The following is a 23,825-nucleotide window of genomic DNA, read 5'->3' on the forward strand; positions in this document are numbered from 1 at the left end:
CTGAAATAAGGGTTTGTCTATAGACCCAGGGGAGTAGAAACTGGTCATGCCCAACTCCCATATTAATCCCAAATTCAGTATCTAAATATGTCCCAGTGTGAGAGTGATGTCTTTTCTCCTGTAATGAGGGTGCTTAGAAGATAGAGACTCAGTTTTGTTAATTTTGAAGGTAAGAGTCTTCCCATACTTCTTGGCCACCTACTGAACTTCTAAGGGGAAAAATCGCTCTCTCTCTCTCGTGTTTCCTCCCAACCCATTCTTTCAACACCAGTCATAATATGTAATGAAACTTCCTTTTCCCCCAAATTCAAGACACTCAAAGACATCAAATCCCTATATCTGGGGAAAAGGCACCTTCTGCCTGACTTTCCTTTCCTCGTTCAAATCTTCCACCTACATACTAACTCCCTAGAAGCAAACTCACCTACCTGTGAGGATTCTACCCTTGAAAAACTGGGAAGCCTCCTTCTATAGACAACAGGGCAAATGGTTGAACCAGTTACTCCTTCAGAGACTAGGGACTGATTACTGCATCCAATTCAAAGCATTAATGCAGGTGATAAGCCAAGAGGCAGCATTCCAGTTAATGTTGAGACTTAAAAGAAAGTGACAAACTGCCCCCTTGTTGCTGTGGATAGACTTCTGTCCCTCTCTGTAAATATCAGAGTTCTGTTAGATACCCCATAGTTTTGATCTCTGCCATACCATCTTTTTTCCTGTCCACCCATGGGAGGGTACTGAAGATCAACATAGGCACGAGGAAAGAAAATGGCAATAGAGCCAAAAGACCCCCAAGTGGGCTGAATTTTAGCCCTTACCAATGCCTTCCTGACTCCCATGGCTGAGGCAGGTTAAGGGTGGCAACTTCCGGGCCCTTTCCGCTCCCTGCAGATGTGACTATTCAATCCCATCCCTCCTTCCCAAGCCCTGTGCTCCCCAAAGCAGCACACGCAGCAACCACTCCCCATGGCCCACTGATCAGGATCAAGCTGCTGGTCGACCTCAGTTGGCCAGCCACAAACAGTCAGACCAAGTTTGTTCTATGACGACGCGAGGGGCTCACTCTTTGCACAAGGTCCACACAGGACCCCCATCGCTCTTGACCCCCTTGTAGAAGCACTTGGATAATGTCAAGAGAATACGCCCTTCTCCCTTCTGCATCCTTCACCACACCAACTCCTACCACCATCTATAGGCAGCTGGTCCTCTGGGAGGTGTGGAAAGCCCATGCCAATTAAGACCCCCCCCAATTCTGAGTGACAGCCGACGAGACTGGCAGAGAGCCCACTCCTCCCTTGGAGGGATCAGCTCCAGACTGCAAACTTGGTGGAGCCAGATGGCAAAAATCCTTTTTTTTTTTTTCAGTCTCTGGTGCTGGCCAGCAATGAGGCAACCAACTCGTTCGCTCTGGTCACCACTCCCCCTTCCTCCGAGGTCCCCCCCCACCCCCACCCACCCCAGTGCCCAGGGAGGAGCTAGTTGAGCTTGCTGCAGATCTCCAGGGCTTTCTTATAGACCTGAGTCACATCATCCATGTCCGTCAGGAGGGAGAAGCTGCTGTCTGCCAGCCGGTTCCGGTACCGCTTCAGGTACTGGGGTCGGGGCCGGTTCTGAAGCCCCTCAAAGTCCTGGATCTGGAGGAAGTTTTCAGCCGAGACGCAGCTGCGAATGCGCTGGCGGACAGGGCGGTTCTCCTGCATATCCAGCAGGTCAAGGGAGTCGCTGGACAGGACACTGTCGTCACTGATGACGCTGGAAGGCCGGCTGTAGCTGCGAGACAGGCCCTCGGTGGGGACGCCAGGCTCCAGCAAGGACCCCAGGGTGGGCACATCAGGACTGGCGAGGGCTGGGTCCCTGGTGCCTGCCGAGTACTTGCTGCTGTGTTTCAAGATGCCCTTCCGGCGGCAAGAAAGACTGTGAGGTGTGAGCCTGGCTGGGTCTGGGGGGCTGGGGGACGGGAGGCTGCCCCCCCGGTCCTCGTGACTGTCCAAGAGTTCTGAAGACTCACTGCGCTCCGGGGAGGAGTAATAACCCGATTCTCTCTGCTGTGTCTTTTTCAAGATGCCTTTCTTGGGCATGGTGGCCGACTGTTTGGGGCTGAGTTTCCCTGGCACCTCTGCCTCGGGGGAGCTGGGCAGGGGCCCCCCTGTCCGGCACGAGTCTTGCTCCATGGTGAAAGTGGAGGGCAGGGCCGGGCTGAGCGCCCCGTCGATGAAGCCGGCACTGTGGGAGCGGTGCTCACTGCTGCTCCGCGTCTTCAGGATCCCTTTGGGCCGTTTGGAGCTCAGCTTGGACGGGCTTTCGGGCACTGCATCCTGGCCCGACTGGGCAAAGTCATTCTCCTTCTTGGACTTCTTCAGTGACCGCTGCCTTTCCAGCCCAGCCTCGGAGGCCCCGGGTTTGGCAAGGCCCTTCATTTTGGCCTCCGACTCCGCCTGCAGCCCCGTGGAGCGGTGGTGCCAGTCTATGAAACGAGCCAGGAGCGGGGACTCGGAGTTATGCAAGGCATCGCAATCACACACGCTGCTCTTGTAGCCCCAGTTCACCCACCAGTGGTTGGCGATGTCCTCGATGGTCGCCCGGCGGTCGGGGTTGACCATCAGCATCCACCGGATGAGGCCTCGAGCGTCTGCAGGATAAGAAGGCAAAGAGAGATGCATCACAGGGAGCTGGGGCCCTCAGCCTGGGGCACTAGGAGACACATACACTTTGTCCCCCCACCCAGAGGCTGGGTGCAGCAGTCACACTGGGCATGGGGTAGGAGGGCTCAGGGGGTGGAGTCAGGAAACCAAAGTCTTCCAGAATGTAATCAGAAATACCATCCAGAGCTTGCCACAAGAGTTTGGAGGGAGGGAGTAAAGGACACAGGAAAAAGGAGATACCTGATAATCTTTCAGTATCTTTACTGCAAACTATAAGGCCCAAAAGGAGAGAGAGAGAGAGAGAGAGAGAGAGAGAGAGAGAGAAGTACCTGCCATAGTGGCAGGTGGTGGGATGGGAGGAGGGGGAGGGGAGAGGAGAGGGGGGCGGGAGGAAAACTGGAACCACTGGTGGTAGGAAATATGCCCTAGTGAAGGGACAAGTGTTGGAACATGATATGATTTAAATCCAATCATGAACAACTCTGTAAATGTGTGTATCACTGTGATTTAATTAAAATAAATAAAAGGGGAAAAATTAAAAAGAAAATTTTTTAAAAAGAGAGATGAAATTTGCATATAAGTGGATGGACATGGAGAGTATCATGATAAGTGAAATTAGTCAGAAAGAGAGGAACAGATTTTGGTACATCTACACAGTGGAGTACTATGTAAGCTGTTAGAAAAGATAAAGTCATGAAATTTACATACAAGTGGTACTACATGGAAAGTATCATGCTAAGTGAAATGCGTCAGAAAGAGAGGGATAGACATAAAAAGATTGCATTCATCTGGGGGACATAAAGTAACAAAATAGGAGATTAATACCCAAGAATACCCGAGATCAGTACCAGGACGATTACTCCATGGCTTAGAGGCCAGCCAGGCATTCTAGGGGAAAGGGCAGCTCAGATAGAGAAGGGAGCACCAAATAAAGGGTGTTTGGCGGATCCTCCCAGGATGGGAGATGCATGCTGAAAGTAGACTATGGACTGAACATGATTGCCACTCAATGCCTCTTTTGCAGGCCACAACACCCAAAAGGAGAGAGAGAACAAAAAGGAATGCCCTGCCACAGAAGCAGGGTGGGATGGGGGGGATAGGAGTGGGAGGGATATTATCCATGGTGGTGGAAAATGGGCACTGGTGGAGGGATGGGTATTTGATCATTGTATAATCGAAACCCAAGCACAAAAATTCGTAAGCCTGCAACTGTACCTCATGGTGTTCTACTAATAAAAATTTTAAAAAAAAAGAAAGAGAGGGACAGATATAGAATGATAGAGATAAGGGCCAGGAGGATCATGCCAGGGTTTGGAAGTCAGCCCTGAGTGCTGGGGGAAAAGGCAGCTGGGATGGAGAAGGAACCACTAAGTAATTGATGGTTGGAGGGATTGCCCGGGATGGGAGATGTGTGCTGAAAGCAGACCAAGGACCAAACATGGTGATCTCTTAGTATCTGTATTACAAACCATAATGCCCAAAATCAGAGAGAGAGTAAGAAAGATTGTACCTTTCTTACTCACCCATTTTGTGGGATGGGGTGAGAGTGGTGGATGGGACACTGGGAACATTGGTGGTGGAAAATGTACTCGAGCATTGTCTGACTGAAATATAATCATGCAAGTTTGTAATTTTATCTCACGGTGATCCAATAAATTTTCTTAAGAAAAGAAAGAAAAGAAAAGAAGAGAAAAGAAAAGAAATATCACCCAGGGCCATGGATTCGGCTCCAGTGATAGAGCATAAGCCTGATATGTGCAAGGCCACGCCACACACAGCACTGTATAGTACAGTCAGGCACGGCGCCTAATTAAAAAATAAAAATCAAAACCTCCATTAAGATTCAACCACAGAACTCCACATACAGCACATGCTAACAGGACTTGGCCAGAACCAGACTTTTCCCATCCCAAAGAAGTGGGAGGACATCGTGGACTTCAGAGCTTTTCATCAACCCTTGGAAAGTGGGAGGCCAGGTAGCTGACAGGGATTCCAGACCCAACGCCAGCAGGACTCCACCTGTACCGTGGATATTGTGGTTTTTACCGGAACGGAAGACAGGTGTAGATTACCCTGCTTCCTTCAGTTCTCCCAAGTCTGGTTTGGAGAAACCGTGCTCATGGCTGTATCGGTGTTGGACAGAAAAATGGAAATCAGGGCTGAGATAGTGAGAAAAGACTCCTCCAGGGAGAGTGAAGGATGGAGAAAGAGAGAGCGAGGCTCTCTGTATCGGTGTTGGACAGAAAAATGGAAATCAGGGCTGAGATAGTGAGAAAAGACTCTTCCAGGGAGAGGGAAGGATGGAGAAAGAGAGAGCGAGGCTCTCTGTATCGGTGTTGGACAGAAAAATGGAAATCAGGGCTGAGATAGTGAGAAAAGACTCCTCCAGGGAGAGGGAAGGATGGAGAAAGAGAGAGCGAGGCTCACGCCTGGACGCTACCCTGGGTCCCAGCAGGTCCAGAGATGCACCCAGTGAGTGGGCTACCCCTCCCCACCACACCCCTGCTCCCTCTCCCTCCTCAGCCACCGCTTCTGCACGTCATCAGAGCCCATCCATAGCTGCTGTCCGTTTACAGCCCTCTGAGAAATTCCATTTACAAATTTCCATTGCCAGAGAATTCCATGAAGGCTCCCCAGGGAAGGCGAGGCAGCCACAGGAACCAAAGGATTCTCACTCCGCTAATAAAGGGGCTTTCAGACCAAAAGGTGCTCTACCCTGGGGACTGAGTTATATCCTGAGGAGGTACCACCTCCCCTCCACCACTTATGGAGCAAAGGAGAAGCTGGCCAGGGAGCCTGGGGGAAGCTGTCCCTTCGTAAAGCAGCAGGACAGTGGCTCATTCCAGTCAGTGAGTAAATCCCAGCTGTGTGCCAGGCACCGTGCTAAGACTACCACAGAGATCACGTGGGCCACTGCTCATCTCTCATCGATTATCTATCCTTCCATCCATCCTCTATCCATCTAAAGCTTCATCTATCCCCTACTTCTAACTCTAATCTATCTACCCCTCATCTACCCATCCATCACCTATCCAACTCTCTATCCATAATTCAACATCTATCAACCAATCTATCATCTATCTATCTACAAGCTGCACATCATCAATCCATCCATCCATCATCGGCTATCCATCCATCATTCATCTCTCCAGCTATTGTCGATCATTCTTTGTCTATCCATTCATCATCTATCTACCCTCCCACCCATCCACCCTGTATCCATTTATCATTTACCCATCATGCCTCATCTACCCATGTATCAATTGTCAATCCATTTATCCAGCCATCATCTATCCATCTCCCTGGAATCTAGTCCTGCATGCCCCTAGGAACAAAGCTTCAGTATTCCAAAACACACTGACTGGTTCGTAGCAACTTAGCCGAGCACAGAACATAACTATCTAGAGTAATGAGAGACCATGATGGTGCACGTGCATACACATATCCACACACCCTGTATGTATATCTGAAGAGTCTGTGCTAATCACTTTTCACAGGTGGCCACCTGGACACATCCTATCCCTATTCGCATGATATTCTCCCATCAAGAGGTGGAGCCATGGTCTCAACTGCAACGACCAACATGGTGGAAGGCAATCCGAGTTAATCCATGAAGAAGGCCTGGCAGCCTTACTTCCTCCATATTCACACCCTGAAATACCTGTATAAAATATCTAGGTTCCCTTCTGGAGAGAAAAGACCCAGGAAAGAGTCTCCCAGACAGAGAATCCACCCAGAAGTACTTCAAGATGTCCCCCATTCAGCTCGGCCACCTGGGTGCAATGACAGTAGAAGCTAGCTGGCAAAGGAAACCTAGAGCTCTGGTTACATGGATGTTGCTTAAGCCACTGAGTCTGTGAGAGTAGGGATGGAAAGAGCAGCAGGTAATGAGTCAGAGCCTAGGTACAATAAGATAGAGAGGGGGAGGAGGGAACGGGGTGGACAGTAGAGAATAAAGGACAGTTGTCACTCATCTGGCTCTTGCAGACCCGTGCAGATGGCTTACAGGTCTACACAGAGTGACAGAAAATCCAAGCAGGGTGTAAGCTCACACAAGCAAGCCAATGCAGGACTCCCTTGTCTGGCCTCCAAGCAGAAAACCAGTTCTAAAAATTGCATTTTTATATTTTATTTTATATTATAGGTGTCTCCCTATACCCCACCCCACCCCCCAGATGCATTATTTATTTTCCTAACAAGATGTGGAGAAAAGAAAGGAGAGAGGAAACGGCCACTTACAGATTCGAACACTAGGGCTGAAAATATGAGCTCAGGCAGGGAAGCGGTGCCCGGGCCAGCAGCCTCTGCCCCTGCCCCCACCCAGGTAGGCACGTACCTGATGGCTGCGTGGGCTCCCGGTACTCGCCGCTGCTGATCTGCCGAATGAGGTTTTTGTGATCAAAACCGTCGAAGGGCATTGTTCCATAAACCAGAGTGTAAAGCAACACACCCAGGGCCCAGCTGTCCACCTGGAGCAGAGACACGAGACATGTGGGAACAGGGAAAGAGAGTCCAAGACACTTTCCAAACCATCAGCATCATGTCCAGCCTTTGAACAGCCATCCCCAGGACGTCAAGAATTACATTTAGCACCCAAAAGTCAGAGGCCAGAGAAGCCTTGTACCCATTAGTACAAGCTGTTGGGACCTGCTTTAAAGACTGACCATGCCCAAAGTGCCCACTAGTAGGGTGTTCTTCAACAGATAGATGATCCAAAACTTGGGCTTCACTATAATTGAGTTTAAAAGATCAGGACTGGATTAATCTCAGCCCCATTTGACAGATGAGAATATGGAGGCAAAAGGAAGTCAGTTGGTTCCTCCTCTCATCATTACAGAAGCAAGGTCTTAACTTCTAATCCAGAAATCAATTCTTTCTGGCACTTTCTTCAAACTGGCCAGGAGCTGCACGCCCAGATGCTTACTAGGGCTGGGAAGACATCAAGCCAAAGCAAAGTAAGAGAGATCTAGGTTTGCCCCAGGGAACCCCTAGAAAATGTCCGTTGCTAGTGGCCACTGGGTCCAACACTTTGAGGTCCTTCAGTCTCTCAAGGAAAGTCAGAAATGAGACTTTGCTACGAATTTTCCCAATCCATAAATATTTGGTCAAAAAAAATTTTTTTTTAGAAAGACGAATAGCACAGACTGGCTGGCCAGATCACAGGCAGCCAGCTGGTAACCTCTAAAACAGATCATCAAAGATCAAAGCACATTCATAATTAATTATCTATGATAAATGGAGAGCATCAGGTTCCTGCAACTTTGTAAACCGAAGCCCAAGCTCCTCCCTTGCGCTCTTATTTTAGAAAGACTTTCTCTTCATTACAATTGGGAGAGGTTCTCAGCCTCCTCTCATCAGCCTCCAGCCCCACCCCCCAAACACTCTGAAACGAATAAATATTTGGAAAGCAACATTTCAACCCACTAGCAGCTGCTATTTAAAGACACTGACTGAGCGGCTGGATCAGTCTATAAAGAGAGGCATCTTAGGGGAAGAGACGAATCACTCACAAGGCACCTACTCTCCAAAAAACATTTCCACAGACACAGCAGCTCTTCCAGAGCCCTCGAAAGCTCTTTGACCAGGAGAGAGGGGCATTTCTCATGCATTAAGAAGATGCCATTAAAATGCATTTCCATGGTCCAGAATGCACGCGGTCAAAAATACATGCTAAAGAATATTCACCCACTGAGTTAGGGTGCTTTGAGTTTGTTTGGTTGTTTTGTTTGTTGATTCTGTTTTTCCTCTAATGGGAAGTAGATGAAAACAATCTGTGTAAATCAAGGAAGTGATTAAAAAATGATGGTGTATTCATACCATAAAACATGGTGCTGTCATTCAAAGCCATGTGCTTAATAATGAATTCAGAAAATGTCACAATATAATGTTAAATTAGTAAATGACAAGCTAAACACATGTGTACACACATACTTATGTATGTAAAATGACCTCAATTATTTTTCTAAGTATAGAAAGCTACACTGGAAAAAAAATCCAAAAGAAAAATCACTGATATAGATTTCTTGGTTGTCGCTTCAAGGGAGAGTGTAGGTCATTTAATTTTCTCTTTGAGATTTCACTGAAATTTTCCAATTCTCCTTCAGCTGTGTTCTGGCTTTAATAACCGCAGAAGGGAAAGTTGTTTGCATCCGCTGAGTCTGGGGTTAATAACCAGTTCCAGTCTCGAATTCCCTCCCTTCCCACTTATTCTCCCCCATGTACCCTAAGCAACTTGCTCACCTCAGGACCGTGGTAAGGTCTGCCATTGACAATCTCAGGCGACGCATAGAGCGGGCTCCCACAGAACGTCTGCAAGAACTTGTCCTTCTGGTACAGGTTGGAGAGGCCAAAGTCAGCTATCTGCAGAGAGAAGGCAGGCAGAAGGAGGTCTGTTAGGGCGGAGGCAGCATCTGCACAACTTCCACACAAACCATACAGCACAGAAACACCTGAGAGAACCCCATAAAGTATACCACTGGGTGGCCCTTTGCTCTCCAACCCTGAGTCTTCATAAAAAGGATACAGAGCCGGAAATTCCCAGATGCAGTTCTGGGCTTCCGTCCCGAGCCATGCCTGCTGTGCACGCTCCTTAAGCCCTAAGTGACTAAGAGTACACCCTATGTGGAACTCTATTTCAACTTCACTTGGAAATCGTCAAATCAGTGGCACCTCCTAACATGGACACAGTGGACAGTTTCGACCTGGGTGACCAAACTGATTGAGCATGCCCAGTGGCTCGGGAGAAAATGGGCACTGGGTTCTGAGTCTCTGCACTGCAGCCCAATTCAGCCACTAAGCTGTCTGTGTGACATGGAGCAGGTCATGGAGTTTCGGTTTACCCATCAGAAAATGGGAACCCAGGATCCCTCACCTGATCTAGCCCACAGAGCTATTGTGATAACTGTAAGGGAAAAAATAAGCAATTCCAATGAAACCATGAGTAAAGGTGCATGATTCCATGCACTGGGGCATCAAGACTGATCCCATGCACACGGGCCATCCAACCTGGCTTCTCCTGCACAGCTTTTCAATGCTCCTGCAAACCAATCTCTTCTTTCTCTGTTTTTTTTTCAGTGTATTGTTTATTATACTGCAATTACCTAAAGAAGCTGCTTTAGGGGAGCATCTTCCCTGTGTGCATGTTATATGATCACATACATGCACATCACACCATACACCTGTGCCTATATTACATATATATGTATTTATGTCAATTTGTCCATATAAATATATCTATACAAACCCCTTGCCTACTAGACTGTATCCCTGAAGGCAGGTGGCAGATCCTACATCTTCCCCTTGTATCACCCACTAACTAGTTCTGATCTGCCCTCACCCAAAAACACTTGTTACTAGAATAGACAATATATCTCAACACAAGATAATAGACAATTCAAAAATAACAAACAAATTAGTTACAACTCACTAAACAACCTCCAATTGTCCAGCACTGTTCTAAGTATCTTACATTCTCTAATTCTACCTAAATTCACACAACAAAACAATGCTAATACCAGTGAACTGTACACCTAAAAGGGGCTGAAATGGCAATTATTTTTATTATGAGTATCTTATCACAATTTTTAAAGCTCATTGAATACCTAGGGTAACTGAGATTGAGGAGATGAGACCTTTCATCTCAGGAGAGTTAACTGTCACGCAACCACAGTGCAAATTTCCCTCCTGTCTAAATCAGCTTTGAGGACCTGAATCCTTCCCACACTGAGTTCCACAGAGATTTGTTCAAATAGACTGAGTGATTCACAGGAGAGCCAGCACTCCTCCCAGACCCAGCTGAAACCCTGTTTGGAACATGGCCATCAGAACAAGCCTGTTTGGTCAAAGTCATCCCTGAATGAATAAAATGTCATGGAGCAGGGGTGTGACTCCTGCCCCTCCTTGGAAGACACATTGTTGGGGCTCTCACTGCACTTCACTGCCTCCAAGTCCACTGTTTTTTCACAGCACCCCCCCCACCCTGCCTTACAGACCTGCAGGAAGTTGGTGGGGAGGTCTAAGAAAAAGTGGCCTGTCCTTAAAAGAGGAACACGTCCACAGAGAACACTGGGCTCCATCCTCTCTCACTGCAGCCTAAATCAGAAAACAACTATTGCCCAGGGACCTTCCAAAGCAAGTCCATGCCCTCCCTGCCCACTGTATCTGTGGCCTTTGGAACCTCAGAGCCCCCAGTACGTGCACCCAATACCAAGCCCCTCACAAGCAAAGGTTCACATGTAGCCCAAGTCCTACCACCTCTGCTGGCTTTGTGGCCACTGAGAAGGGTGTTTATGTTCTGACCCACTCCCATCCTCACAGACTGATGTTTATCAGCCTCCCCCCGTAAAACTGTCATTGCCGCTGACAGAAGATGAATAGAAACTGAGATTAGTCCATGTTCTTGGCACTTTCACAGAAAAGCAATATTAATCAACACATACACACACAGAGTTCCCAAGACAGGAGCCACTTATGCTTGGGCTTCAACACGAAGAGGTAATGCCCAATGAGGGGCGGGCCACTGGCTCTGAGAACTCTCAGAAGCCGTTTTGGCCACTGCAAACCAGAAGCAGGGGTGTTCTCCACCCCACAGTGTCACTGGGACTACAAGGTACTTCGTAGATGGAACAGGCACAGATTTGGAGCCCAATAACTATTCAAAGTTGCAGAGTAATTTTATTCATTTCTTGAAACTCAAACCAGGGTTTAAGGCAACACATCAAGGATATATTCCAATAGCAGGGCTGGGGGCTGGGGACACTCATGTCTAAATCGTGTAGGAACAGATGGCTGACTCCATCAGTTCCAATCCACCCAGGCATCCCCTGGGTGACTAGGGGGTACTGAGCAGAGAGGCAGTGGGACTCTTTCCTTGAGACTCTCTCCCTCATGCCCTCACTTCACCTAATGCATGTGGCAGGATCGTCAGGAGGTAAATGACCTAAAACATAATTGATGAGTCAGGACAAATAAAGAGCTACTGCAACAACAACAAAAATACATAAATAAATAATAACAAAGAAAAAGCGCAACTAAAAAATGATGGTTCCCATCTCAAAAGAACTGAGCTCAGGGCCATCTGCCTGTAGAATGTCTGGTTCAATCCTCCGAGCACCACCAGGAATGACTCCTGAGCACTGAGCTGCAAGTATCCCCCCCAAGCATTGACCAATGTGGCCAAAAATTTTAAAATAAAAGTCATGACTACTTCGCCACAGGGATTAACCTTGAAGATGTCAGGCTAAGAGAAACCAGCCAGATCCAAAAGGACACAGTTCTTTGGGAATTCCCTTGTAAGGACACAGAGAAAAGAAAGATTCACAGATAGAGTGTAGGGCAGTGGTTGCTGGAGGCGGGACAGGCTGAGGATTCAAGAGGTAAATTTTAAATGAGGCAGAGTTCCAGCTGAAGAAAAAGCAGAAGTTCTGTAGCTGGGTGGTGTTGACAGTTGCAAACTATGTGACTGCTTCAGGCCACAGAACCACACACCTTCAGACGGCGACTTGAACCTGACCTTATTTTACTATCAAAGACTCCGCTTGACACATCATAGCAATCAGTGAGCACTGACCCAAAGGGCTGATGATTAAACCTGGGCCAGGAAGCCAGTGACAATGACAGATGCTTATTGGGTCTAAAGAAGCGTGGAGGACTGAAGAGATCAGACGTCAGGAGTCAAGAGGACCTGGGGCTAACCTTGTACTTGGCACCACTCGGTAACTGGCGGCACCTGCCCTGTCGCCCAAATTCTCCCACTGTGACCTCACTCTTGTGGAGAACTCAGAACGGTTGGCCCGTTCTTCCTCAGCTGAGCCTCTGTGATGAGGCTGCTGGCGAGGGTGACTTCATAATTTGCGAAGCCGGGCCCCTATCCAGCAAGGCTAGCACTGAAAGCAGGAAGAGCCAACAGCCAGCAAAGGCAGAGAAATGATGGTCTATGTCTGAAACGAAGGTGTGCAGCCTGAAAGAGCAGGACATGCGAAAGAGGGAGGGCCCAGGGGCCTGAATTCAAAGGCGGTCTCGCCTCAGCCAGCAGCACTCCTCAGGCACATGAGCTCACCCCTCCAACTCCACTAGCTCCCCATCAGGAAGCCACATGTGGCTGCGATTCTTGGGTCCCACCCTGGGTCTTGTGAATAGGAAGGACTCCATAGGGCTCACTCCACAGCAGCCACTCTGAACCTGGATTCTTCCTCTCTAAAGGGGCATGATAATAGTGATGGAACCAATCTCGAAGGGTTGGTACCAAATCCAGTGGGCTGAGAGCCCCCAAAGGGCTGACACCTTGCTGTCCCCTACCAGGTCTTCAAACTCCTGGGAACAAAGACCTCCTCCTCTCTGGGTATGATTCATAGCTGGAAAATGAGGCTGCACATGCAGTTCCGTGGACGGGAATCAGGTGAAAGGCCACCACAAAAAATTAAAATAACAATACCAACTGTAGCACTGCCACAGGCCAGCTAGTGTTCTGTAAGCAGGATGAACATTCTACACTCTCCCCTCAACCCCTGGGGAAAGATGTCCTCGTCCTCTTTCTTTTATAGAAAGGAAACTGAGACACAGGGTGGCCTGAGACCAGGGTGAAGAGCATTCTCTATTTAAGCTCTGCAGAAGGAGGGCTCATTGCTTCAGGTTGCAATGGAGGAAATGAGCTTTCGCGTAACTCTTCAGCACTCAAAGACAGGGGCACGCTCCAACCCCCTTTCCGGCCCAGGGTTAATGGCTGTGGTGTCACCCATGACGGCCACACACCTGAGCTGCCAGGAAGAGACGGCCAGATGAAAGCCTCGGCAGAAGGGAGGGACCACTTTCCTCTTCACGGGACATCACCTGGGGGTGCTCTCAGGGGAGGGGCCCATCCCTGATGCAGTCCTGGCCACCGGCAGCCCTTTGGACAGTTGTATGAGCTACTGCAGGGAAGTGTGGTCCACCAAAGCCAGGAGGCCAACACATGCCCAGTTGGCACTCTTGGGACTCTGGAGCAAATGAGGAGAGGGAGAAGGTCGGAGTACTCAAGTGCCTGGACTTTGGAATCAAACAGCCTGGGGCTGGTGACCAGCCCACCACTGACCAGTTGCAGGAGCCACCTCCCTTTCTAAAATGATTCATACCCCCTTCCTCATCCCAGTGAGAATATTCCAGGACTCCCCAATAACACTGTGTGTGTAAAGGCCTGGCCTGGCTCTGGCTTCTAACAAGTTCAAGAAAGGTTACCTTTCTAGCCCCTAGCTTCCAACTTGTTCAGATCATTACTCTATGTCTTCTACTGAACTCCTGCACATCCTTCAAAACCCAGCTCAAACACTCCTTCCTTAGCAAAGGCTTTTTCAGTCTATCCACCTGACGACTCTGGTGGGTCTTCCTGTTATTACAATAAGCCCTATGAGGGACAGCACCTCCGGACTGGGCAAGGATCAGAGCAGGCTTCCTGCAGGAAAACGGACTCAAGTTGAGACCCATATAGGAGGAGGTAGGCTAATAGCAAGGGGACGTGTGTTCCAGGCACAGAGAACTGTTTGAGCAAAAAGCCAGGAACCAGAGAAAGCTCGATGGAGTGTAATCTGGTGCAAAACAGGAGTCTTCTGGGACTCCCTGACCTCCAAAAGCCCCTGCCATTCTCCAGCCTTCCCCTGCATGGACTGCCTTCAGCAGCCGGTGGTGACACATTCATCTGCTCATTGCTCATCATCGCCCCAGCTGGAACTGTAAGTCCCTTACTGTCCTGTATCTCTCCGTACCCTTCTCATGGCTCCTTAGTCCTGCTGCTTAAACAACAGCAAGATTCTTAAGTTCTGAGTGAACAGAGACCTGAGGTCATCAGGTCCACTCTTAAATCCCAGCAGCCGGCACAGGCTCAGGTACACATTCAGAGCAACTATCTGTGCTCGAGTAAACACCTCCCATGGACGAGAGGCACCTGCTGGATGCTCGCAGGTGCCAGAATGAATGGGAGAACGCAAGCAAGCATGGAGAGAAAGACCCCGAGATGAAAAAAGACACACTCGCCAATGGTTCAATGAGCAAGTGCATGAATGGAGGAATCACTGCACCAGCACTGAGCTCTCCCGACCTCGCATTCACCGCATCAAAGCCCTGAGGCTCATATCCTGAGCTGCCATGCGGGGGCTGCTTAAGCCCCAGAGGTTGCGATCTCACAGGAGCCTGGCCATTCAAAGCTGCTTTTCTTATCCGCAGCAGCTCTGCGGCCATTGTCAAGGGGGCCAACAGGCCATTTCCCTTCTGCCCTTCTCCCCAGAGTCTCAGAGGCTCCCTCCCTGCTTCCCAGCCCTTTTGGAGGAGGTGAGCTGACCCTGGTGCCCAACCCTCCTCTCATTGTAAGGCGTTCTGGAAGGAGACGGTGCTGGGAATTGTCGCCATTCCATTCTCCCAGAGAGTGGGATGTGAATCTGGCACGGTTTGTTTTTTTTTTTTTTTTTTTTTTTTTATTGATTGTGAATTAGTGCCATGCCATGCCGGGTGTGGGTGTCTATTTTGGGAGACAGGCTTGCTCAGCAGGCGACAGTGTGCAACCCCAAGGAGCGCATTGCTCTCGTGCTTCCTCCTCCCCGACGAACGCGGAATATTTTGGGACGCCACACCCTCCAGCAGCAGCCAGATCCACAGTTTCCTGCGCCAGATGTGATCTTGGCAAATCACAGGGGAGAGGCACAAGTTACATGGCTCACCCCGAAAAATCACAGCGGTGAGGGACACAGGTCAAGTTTACAGGCCGGCTGGGGAGAAAACCTGCACCCTTGGAATATGGTTCATGGACTGAGGTGGTGGGAGCACCCCAGGGAGCAGACTGAGGAGACCCAGAGGCCCTGGGGTGGTGCCAGACCATGCGCAGTGAGGCTTCCTGGTCCAGACACTGTTGCATCCATGGGCTCCCTACAACATGGAAGCCAGCTTGGGGCCATGTGTCTGCCTATCTTTGTCACAAGGGCCCGTCCTAAATGGATTTTTAGAAAAAATGCTGAGTCGGGCAGAACGGAAGCATGCAGCGCCACCGGAAGACAGAACGGCTCCATCTGCAGCACGTTTGGGAGAGCCTTGAACGTGGGTGTGGGACGAGGGAAAGATAAAGTGCCCAAAAGTCAGACCTGGGAGCTGGCAGCCTGGCCAGTGCCCTTTTATTCCCACTGTGGTCACACCATGGGGAGAAAAAGCCTCATCGTATCACCTATCCTGAGCCCCGGGGTACTCAAGCACTTGGCCCAGACTTCCTGGGCCCTGACCACTGACATGAGGATTGGGAAACAGCCCTTCAAGGTTCGAAGACTCCCGGATTCTCAGAGCCCAGAAGCCTACACTGAAGAGACAGAAGAACAGATGTCAGACAATGAGAAGACTTCATTTCTGTTCGGAATAAGTCTGGGAGTGTGTGTACGTTGCCTTGGAATATACCAGGAGTGGAGATTGTCAGGGCAAAGACAAGGAAGAAAAGAGGAGAGGAAAAAAAAAAAGAGAGAGGGCTCAAATCTTCATTTTCATAAGGTTCTGTGTCTCTGGAATCCTAAAGGCAGCCCAGGCCTGCCACTGGGCTCGTAAGTAAATGCACTGTCCCCCTGGGCTCCTGCCGCATTGTTCCCATGACAGAATTCTGGCCACTTAAAAACCATAATGCCCAAAAGTAGAGAGAGTATATGAGGGAAATTGTCTGCCACAGAGGCAGGGGGAGGGTTGGGCTGGGGATGGGGGGTGGGATACTAGGGACATTGGTGGTGGAAAATGAACTGGTGGAGGGATGGGTGTTTGATCATTGTACGATGAAGCACGAACGCTTTGTAACTATATCTCATGGTGATTTAATAAAAATGAAACTTAAAAAAGAAGAATCCTGGCCATTTTTCTCCTCCATTGCTGGAAGCTCTGTGCCTTATCACTCCTGCAACTATATCACGGGACCAAGAGGTCACCCTGTGCCACAGAACCCAATCCCCTAGCTCACGGTCCAGGTCTTGGAACACCTGCTCTCTGCTGCAGAGTTCTGGAAGCAGGAGTCAGGGTGACTCAGGAGAAGGAGAGAAAGTCACTGGAGGATGCTCTACACGAACCACGAGAATGTACCCCCAGACGAGAAGCACATTCTCCTGACCTCCCAACCCCCGTCCTCCTCAAGTTCCGGACACTGCCTGCCAGCTTCCGAACAGCCCACTTAGCCTTCAGCTACTTCAAGCAGGTGCAGGAGGAATTAGGAGGTAAGTGCTCGGGGCTTTGGAGATGATCTAAAACCCTGCTTTCATAGTGAAAGCTCAGGACTGGGCAGGGCTCAGGGCTGGGATGCAGCAGACACAGACAACCACATCTCAACTGGACAGAAGAGGAAATGGAGGCCCCACCTAGTGACTCTGACCCAGAACACACCAACACCTCAGCAAGAAGCAGCACCTCTTCAAACCTAGCCTGCCCGCGGGGCTGCAGAGGGCTTCACCCAGACCAACGGCACAGGTGGCCACAGCAAAGAAATATGACAAAGAGGTGAAGCATCTTGTTAGTGCCCAGAAGACACCTGCGGGGGCACCCCCATGCCAGGCAGGCTGGCAGCCCCACAGAACGGAATGTTCTAGCTCTCTAGCTCGAGAAGTAATAGCCCTTCTAGAATAACCCAGCCACTGGGCTGGAGAGAAAAGGAGTGTTCCTGAGAACGCGCTTCCTGTTCCTACAGATTGGGGTTCTAACCAAGTGCTGCCTCCTCACTCTGTGGCTCACACTCTCTGTGGGAGAATGAAAAGACCCCCAAAACAGCCTTCCGGGGACTGCTGGGGGCTGCCGGGGACCATCTCCATCTGCAACCTCTAACCTACCGAGAAAGCAAATGGTCTCCCCATCTCCACCAGGAGCGGGAGAAAAAGTCCAGGAAGCAAAAGGTCACTCCCAGGCTTAGCCAGGACCCCCACCACCACCACCACCACCACCACCACCACCACGAGGCTCTGACATCATCAACAGCCAATCCCAGGGCTCCCCGGGTGCCGTTCCACAGCGAAGCCGAGCGTGCGGCGAGCTCCGTTTATTTTGAAACCATCTTTGCTTATTTTGCAGACGTGATCAAAAGGAGGCTGGGAGGGCTCTCCAGGAGGCTCTTGAACCCTGTGCGCTAGGAGAGCTTTCTCCGCTTCTCGGGCTTCAGCGGCAGCCAGCAACAGCTCCCTCCGCAAACAAACCCCTCCAGCAGCCAGGACCGCTTCCCGACTGCGACCCTCATTCCAGTCTGCTTCCCAAGTCCATGGCTGAATTGGGGCATCAGCTGGGGGAGGGAGAGGTCCAGGAGGAATAGTAAAGGTGGGTGGCAGTGACAGGAAGTGACCAGGGAAAGCCTTTTAACCTGAATTCAGGGCCCTGCTGGTCCAGAGCTTCTTGGTTCTCACTTGGGCTCGTAGGTCAGAATCACATGAGTTCAAATTCCAGCATCACCACTGTAAGACCTCAGGAAACAGAGGTGCCTAACCACTCGGTGCCTCAGCTTCCCCTTCTGTGAAATGACGCAAACAACCTACCTTTAAAGGCTCAGATGCAAACAGCCTTACTTTAAGATCCATGGCCTATGAAAAGACCAGTCAAAGGCTTCCATTCAGAACCTCTCACGGTGACAACTACAGACCACGTGCTTCCTAAAGCCGAGGACAGAAGCTTCGTTCTCTTTCCAAATTGCTTTCAAATCCATTCTTCTTCCCTCTCCTTTGCTGTCATGGTTCCAATCACCACCAGTGGGTTAATGGTGCTTGTACACTTTAGTTAAGGTGTTCGCCAGAGACCCCCACACTTTGTGGTGATGCTAGGGACTCCCAAAGCTGCTCCTGAGATCACACTCAATGGAGCACGGGACACAGAGGCGGGAATCAAACTTGAGGCCTCATGCCTGCAAGGTACCACTCTACCCCTGAGCCACATTCCTGAGCCCTTCAAGGGTCTCTTTTTATTCCTATCAAATGATGTGTGACATGGAGTTGAAGCAGCTCAGGCCAGAGGTGGCCCGTACCCGCCTGCCAGAGCATGGAATAGCCCCCCTATTTCTAGGCTTCAGTTGGGAGTTGGGTAGACCCCAGCCAGTCACCATGCCCTGCAGATCAATCCAAGAGTCAGGAGCTTTACCTTAATGTTGCAGTTGTCATCTAGCAGGATGTTTTCCAGCTTCAAGTCCCGGTGGACCACGCCATTCTGGAATGAGAAGACAGGCAGGGAAGTGAATGGGAGCAGCCGGGAGGAGGGAGGAGGAGGAAGGAGGAGGATGAATGGTGGGAAGGGGTTGACAGATGAAGGAAGCGCAAGGGCTGGTGGTCCTGCCTCCATCCTTCAGGGCTGCTCACTGCTCTGCAGCTCCCCACCAGTGACCAGGCAGAGGAGCACATTAGTCACTTGCTGTGTGGTTAAGGGAAAAATGACTGGAATCTGTTCTCCCCCAGAGCCTGTAAAGCAGCAGGGGCACTCTTTGTGGGAATGTCATTCCGCTGAGTGAAAGCAATCTCATCCAGACAGCAGCAGCAGCAGCAGCAAACAAAGTCTGTCTGCCCTGGGATTCCCAGGGAAGCAGCCATTTCTCCGCTTAGGGACTCAGAAGTAGGGTTGGGAGGGAGGGACGGCTCCCAGCCTTCTCCCTGCACTGTCCGCCGCCCCCCTTGCTCTGCTGGCTCCAATCTCTGCGGGCCGCGGGAAAGCAATCCAGATGTGTCCTCAGGAGACCGAGACTGGGACATGTTCTCAGCAGCTGGGAGGGAAGATGCTATGAGCTGCTGGCTGCAGGGCAGCATTCACTGCCGGGTGAAAGGTCAAGGAGGGGGAGGAGCCAACTGAGCTCCAGTTCCCCACCCCGACCCCCGGAAGGCTGGCCCCAAAAGATCACTGCCAAACTGGGTATCTGTTCCATTCAGGCTAGCTCTGCAAGGCTGATGATGCGGGAGCCAGCCCAAGGTGCCAAGTAGCCTGACCCCTCAGACAGGATTCTGGAGAGGAGGGGCCGATGGGCTTCTTGGTTTCATTCATTCATTTCCAACCCCAGTGATCTTGCAAGGGGTGGACAGACTTGGCAAGTAAGCAGAGCTGAAGAACTGGCTCTCTGGGGCTAGGCAGATAAAACGCAGGGAGTCCACTTTTAACGCCCCAGTCAGCAAAAAAAGGCCATTGGCTAATGATGCTCCTTTCAGCAAAGCCACGTGCAGCTGGGAATGGTCTTTCCTACAGAATCTGCATGTTTACGGTTGGTGCTTTTCTATTTTCATTCCCCTCTGACCGTTCCTACTATCTCCAAAAACACGGACTAAAGAGATGAAAACATGAACTTCTATTCCTCCTGTTCTAACCCAAGACTGCAAGAATGTGTTTTGAAAGTCAGAAAGTAACAACCGAGGCTCCCGGAGGAAGGAGACAGAAGACAGCTACCTGACCTCATTTTTTTAAATATTGGGAGCAGCTTGTCATTCTCTTTGGAATCAGTGGAGATGTCAAATAATGTTTGCCTGGGCTCAGGGGTTTCAATCTGAGGGATCATTTTCTAACCACTTCCAGATCCTCTCCCCGTTACCCAGGCTACTTAAACTAGGAGGCTACAGTTTGCAAGCACTTGTGAGAAGTTGACACTCAAACGAGATTCAAACCACTCTTGACCCCCAAAGGGACTGGTAGTTCCAGGCATGACCCTTCTGGGACAAAGTATGAATAGGGATCGAAATTGTGGCTAAAATGATCAACAACAATCAGGGTTGAGACACAGTTTAGAATTACTTGTGTATGTCATTTCCTTCTCCAGAGACCAAGAGCAACTTAACCCGGCTGTCTTCCCAACTCAAGTCATTAGCCACCTCCTTATAAAATGTATTGTATGTGTACAACAAAAGGTTTGTGTTTGCAGATTCAAGGAAAGGTACCATGAAGAGAGAAAGGTTCAGCACCTATAACCCAGGAATTCTACTTCTGGAGTTTCTCTTTAAACAAACAAAAGGAAAGGGGGACTCTCTGAGGAGGTCAATCACCATTTATGATTACCAGAAATTAGAGCCCACTGAAATATCCCACAATTATAAAAATTACAGAGAGTTTTTGTGGAGCCAGAGAAGAGCCTGGGGTAGAACACATACCTTGCCCATGTGAGGTCCTGGGTTCAAGCCCCAGAAACACCCCCCCACCACCACCACCACCACATATGCACACTGGGATGGAGGGCGGAGAGAGAGAGAGAGAGAGAGAGAGAGAGAGAGAGAGAGAGAGAGAGAGATTTTAATAAGACGGGAAAATATCTAAGTTAATGTACTCTGAAAAAAAGATGCAATACTGGGGGTGAAGCAATTCTACAGCACGTGGAGTGCCTGCCTTGCATGCAGCTGATCCAGATTCAATCCCTAGCATCCCATATGGTACCCACTGCACTGCCAGGAGTGATTCCTGAGTACAGAGAGCCAAGAGTAATCCCTGAGCACTGCCAGGTGTGGCTCAAATACCACGGTCACGGTCACGGTCCTCCCGTTATTCATAGATTTGCTCGAGCAGGCCCAGTAACATCTCCATCATGAGACTTGTTAGTGTGTTTGGCATATTGAATACGTCCTGGGTAGCTTGCCAGGCTTTGCCGTGCGGACGAGATACTCTCGGTAGCTTGCCAGGCTCTCTGAGAGGGGCAGAGGAATCAAACCCGGCTGGGCCAAGCCGGCTGCGCGCAAGGCAAACGCCCTACTGCTGTGCTATCGCTCCAGCCCACTCAAACACCAAAACAAAATAATAATAATAATAATAAAAGCAAGTATATATATTTTTGAAAAAGCACATGTTACATGGTATGTTTGCATTGCATCCAATCTCTAGATTGGATACTGGTTCAAAGAAAGTTGCTGGAAAACTAGTCCAGTCCAAACAAGACCATGACGAGCTCTGTCCAAACCTCACTCTCTCTGTTTTGATAAATGTGCTGTGAAAATGGAACCTTCCAGTCAACTGTGCGTGGGCACACGGGAGAGCTCCGTAAGCAACCTGACACTGTCATAACCGAAATTATTCCAAATAAAGAGTTTAAAGACTGGAACACTCATGGCTGGATAAAGAAGCTAGGGCACACAGACACAGTGGAATACTACACGGCCATAAAGAAAGATGAAGCGGTACAATTTGCTGATATGGGGATGGATCTAAAAAGTATGCTGAGTGAAGTGAGTCTAGGGACAGGGACAGTCACAGAATGATTCACTCATAGGTGGGATATAAAGAAACATAGTGGGGGAGTAAGTAACACACAGAGGGGATGGAAGCAAAGAGCAAGACTAGTCCTTCGTAGGAAGTCTGCCACTGGGGGTGTGGGGGTCGGGCATGGGGAGTCGGGAGTAAGAAGTGGGATAGGACAGGGGAGGGATCACCATGGCAATAGAAGGAAGTGGTAATTCTGGACCAGGACTAGGTGCTGAAAGTGGCATGCATAATACTCTATGAGTAACAGTTTATTAAACCACAGTGCCTAAGAGGGAAACCCAGAAAAAAAGAGGGAAAAAAAGAAAAAGAAAATAGTGCCTGCTTCAAGAGTGAAGGGAAGGAACTAGTGAAGGGAAATGGACACTGGTGAATGGACTGGTTAGTCATGAATAACTTTGTGAACTCTGTAAAATAAAATAAAATTTTGTTTTAAAACTCAAAGATATACATATATATGATATATATGATCACTGTCCTCCTATTGTTCATCAATTTGCTCGAGCGGGCCCAGTAATGTCTCCATTGTGAGACTTGTTACTGTGTTTGGCATATCGAATACGTCATGGGTAGCTTGCTAGGGGTGGAGGAATCGAACTTGGATCGGCCATGTTGGCTGCATGCAAGGCAAATGCCTTACCTGCTGTGCTATCGCTCCAGCCTACATATATATATATATAAATATGTGTGTGTGTGTGTGTGTGTGTGTGTGTGTGTGTGTGTATAGCGTATTGGAGGACTGGAAGGGAACAAACCAAGCCGTTCATTATGGCCCATCCCTGTTCTGGGCGATCAGTGGTCACCCTTGTTCCCTAAGCCCCCGGGGCCCGCACCCTGGACCTCGTACCTTGTGGCAGTGATGCACAGCGGACACAATCTGCCGGAAGAAGTGTCTGGTCTCGCGCTCGCTGAGCCTGCGCCGCTCGCTGATGTAATCGTACAGCTCCCCTTTGCTGGCGTACTCCATGATGATCACAATCTTATCTTTGTTCTCGAACACTGCGGGGAACAGATACACAAATACCCTGCTGATCCCACAATCTCTCTCAGGCCGACAGAGCGCAGGGCGAGAGGACAGAGATGTCACCGAGAGGGTTGTGACCAGTTCCCCAGCATCATCAGGCCATCCTGGTCACCAGGACAAGGAGGCGAAGGGGGCAGGGCAGGGCAGGCAGGGAGGAGCCTGACAGGCAGAGAGATGGCAGCAGCAATCCCGTTTTCTATGTTCTTTATGTTCTTTCTCTTTTGTTAATATTGTTGAGGCACTGTGATATTGCTGAATGATAGTGTTGTGCATACATCACCGGACACCATCGGCTCCCCCAACTCCCGATATTATTTCTTAACAACTCCCCATCTCTCCCCAGCCCAATCTCAAACTGTTCCCCTACAAAAAAAATGGGGGGGGGGGCAATAGTCTGGACTAGTCATGACTAGTCTAGGAGAAAGACCCGGTCACACCAATCTAGCCAATCTGATAAGCTACCGTGACCCAAACAGGGGCCGTGATCTTATCTCCTCTTAGCTCAGAAGCTTCCAGACTCCCCATCTCATTCACAGTAAAACCTAAAGGCTCTGTGTCATCCTGAGGACCTTTCTTAGCCTCTGACACATCACTCAGCATCTGCGTTCCTGGGATGCTCCTGCTCTATTTCATTTCCTGGTGTACCTTCTACAGTCAGAATACTATTTGGCATATGGGACTGGCTCAATTAATATTCACTGGGTGAATTCAAAACTTCAACCCTGCTGGGGCTGGAGAGATGGCATGGTGGACAAGGGATAAGGCACTTGTCTTGCATAGAACCAAGTTAGGTTTGATCCCCAGCAACACATATGGTCCCCAAAGTCCTGTCAGGAATGACTGAGAGCCAGGAATAAGCCCTGAGCACCACTGGGTGTGCCCCCCAAACAAAACAAACAACTTCACCCATACATCCTGGACAATCACATTAAAGAGAGACAGAACAGGGGTTCAGGCACTTGCCTTGCATGCAGGGGTTGCTCCCTGACACC

The 23,825-nt window shown here is 49.6% G+C and overlaps 1 protein-coding gene across 1 annotated transcript in view; it reads right to left on the minus strand.

Annotated features, from left to right (window-relative positions):
- Positions 1–1,471: 1,471 nt before the first annotated feature.
- NUAK1 (NUAK family kinase 1) overlaps positions 1,472–23,825 on the minus strand; it is a 64,785-nt gene continuing 42,431 nt past the window's right edge. The window contains exons 3-7 of the mRNA XM_056116166.1: positions 22,657–22,808; positions 18,735–18,800; positions 8,883–9,002; positions 6,979–7,111; positions 1,472–2,629 (exon numbers count right to left, since the gene is read on the minus strand). Coding sequence (XP_055972141.1) covers positions 1,476–2,629; positions 6,979–7,111; positions 8,883–9,002; positions 18,735–18,800; positions 22,657–22,808 — 1,625 coding nt within the window. The 3' untranslated portion in view covers positions 1,472–1,475. The remainder of the gene's footprint in view (positions 2,630–6,978; positions 7,112–8,882; positions 9,003–18,734; positions 18,801–22,656; positions 22,809–23,825) is intronic.

This window comes from Sorex fumeus, unplaced genomic scaffold (assembly GCF_029834395.1).
Source record: "Sorex fumeus unplaced genomic scaffold, SorFum_2.1 ptg000003l, whole genome shotgun sequence".
In the NCBI taxonomy this organism is placed as follows: Eukaryota; Metazoa; Chordata; class Mammalia; order Eulipotyphla; family Soricidae; genus Sorex; species Sorex fumeus.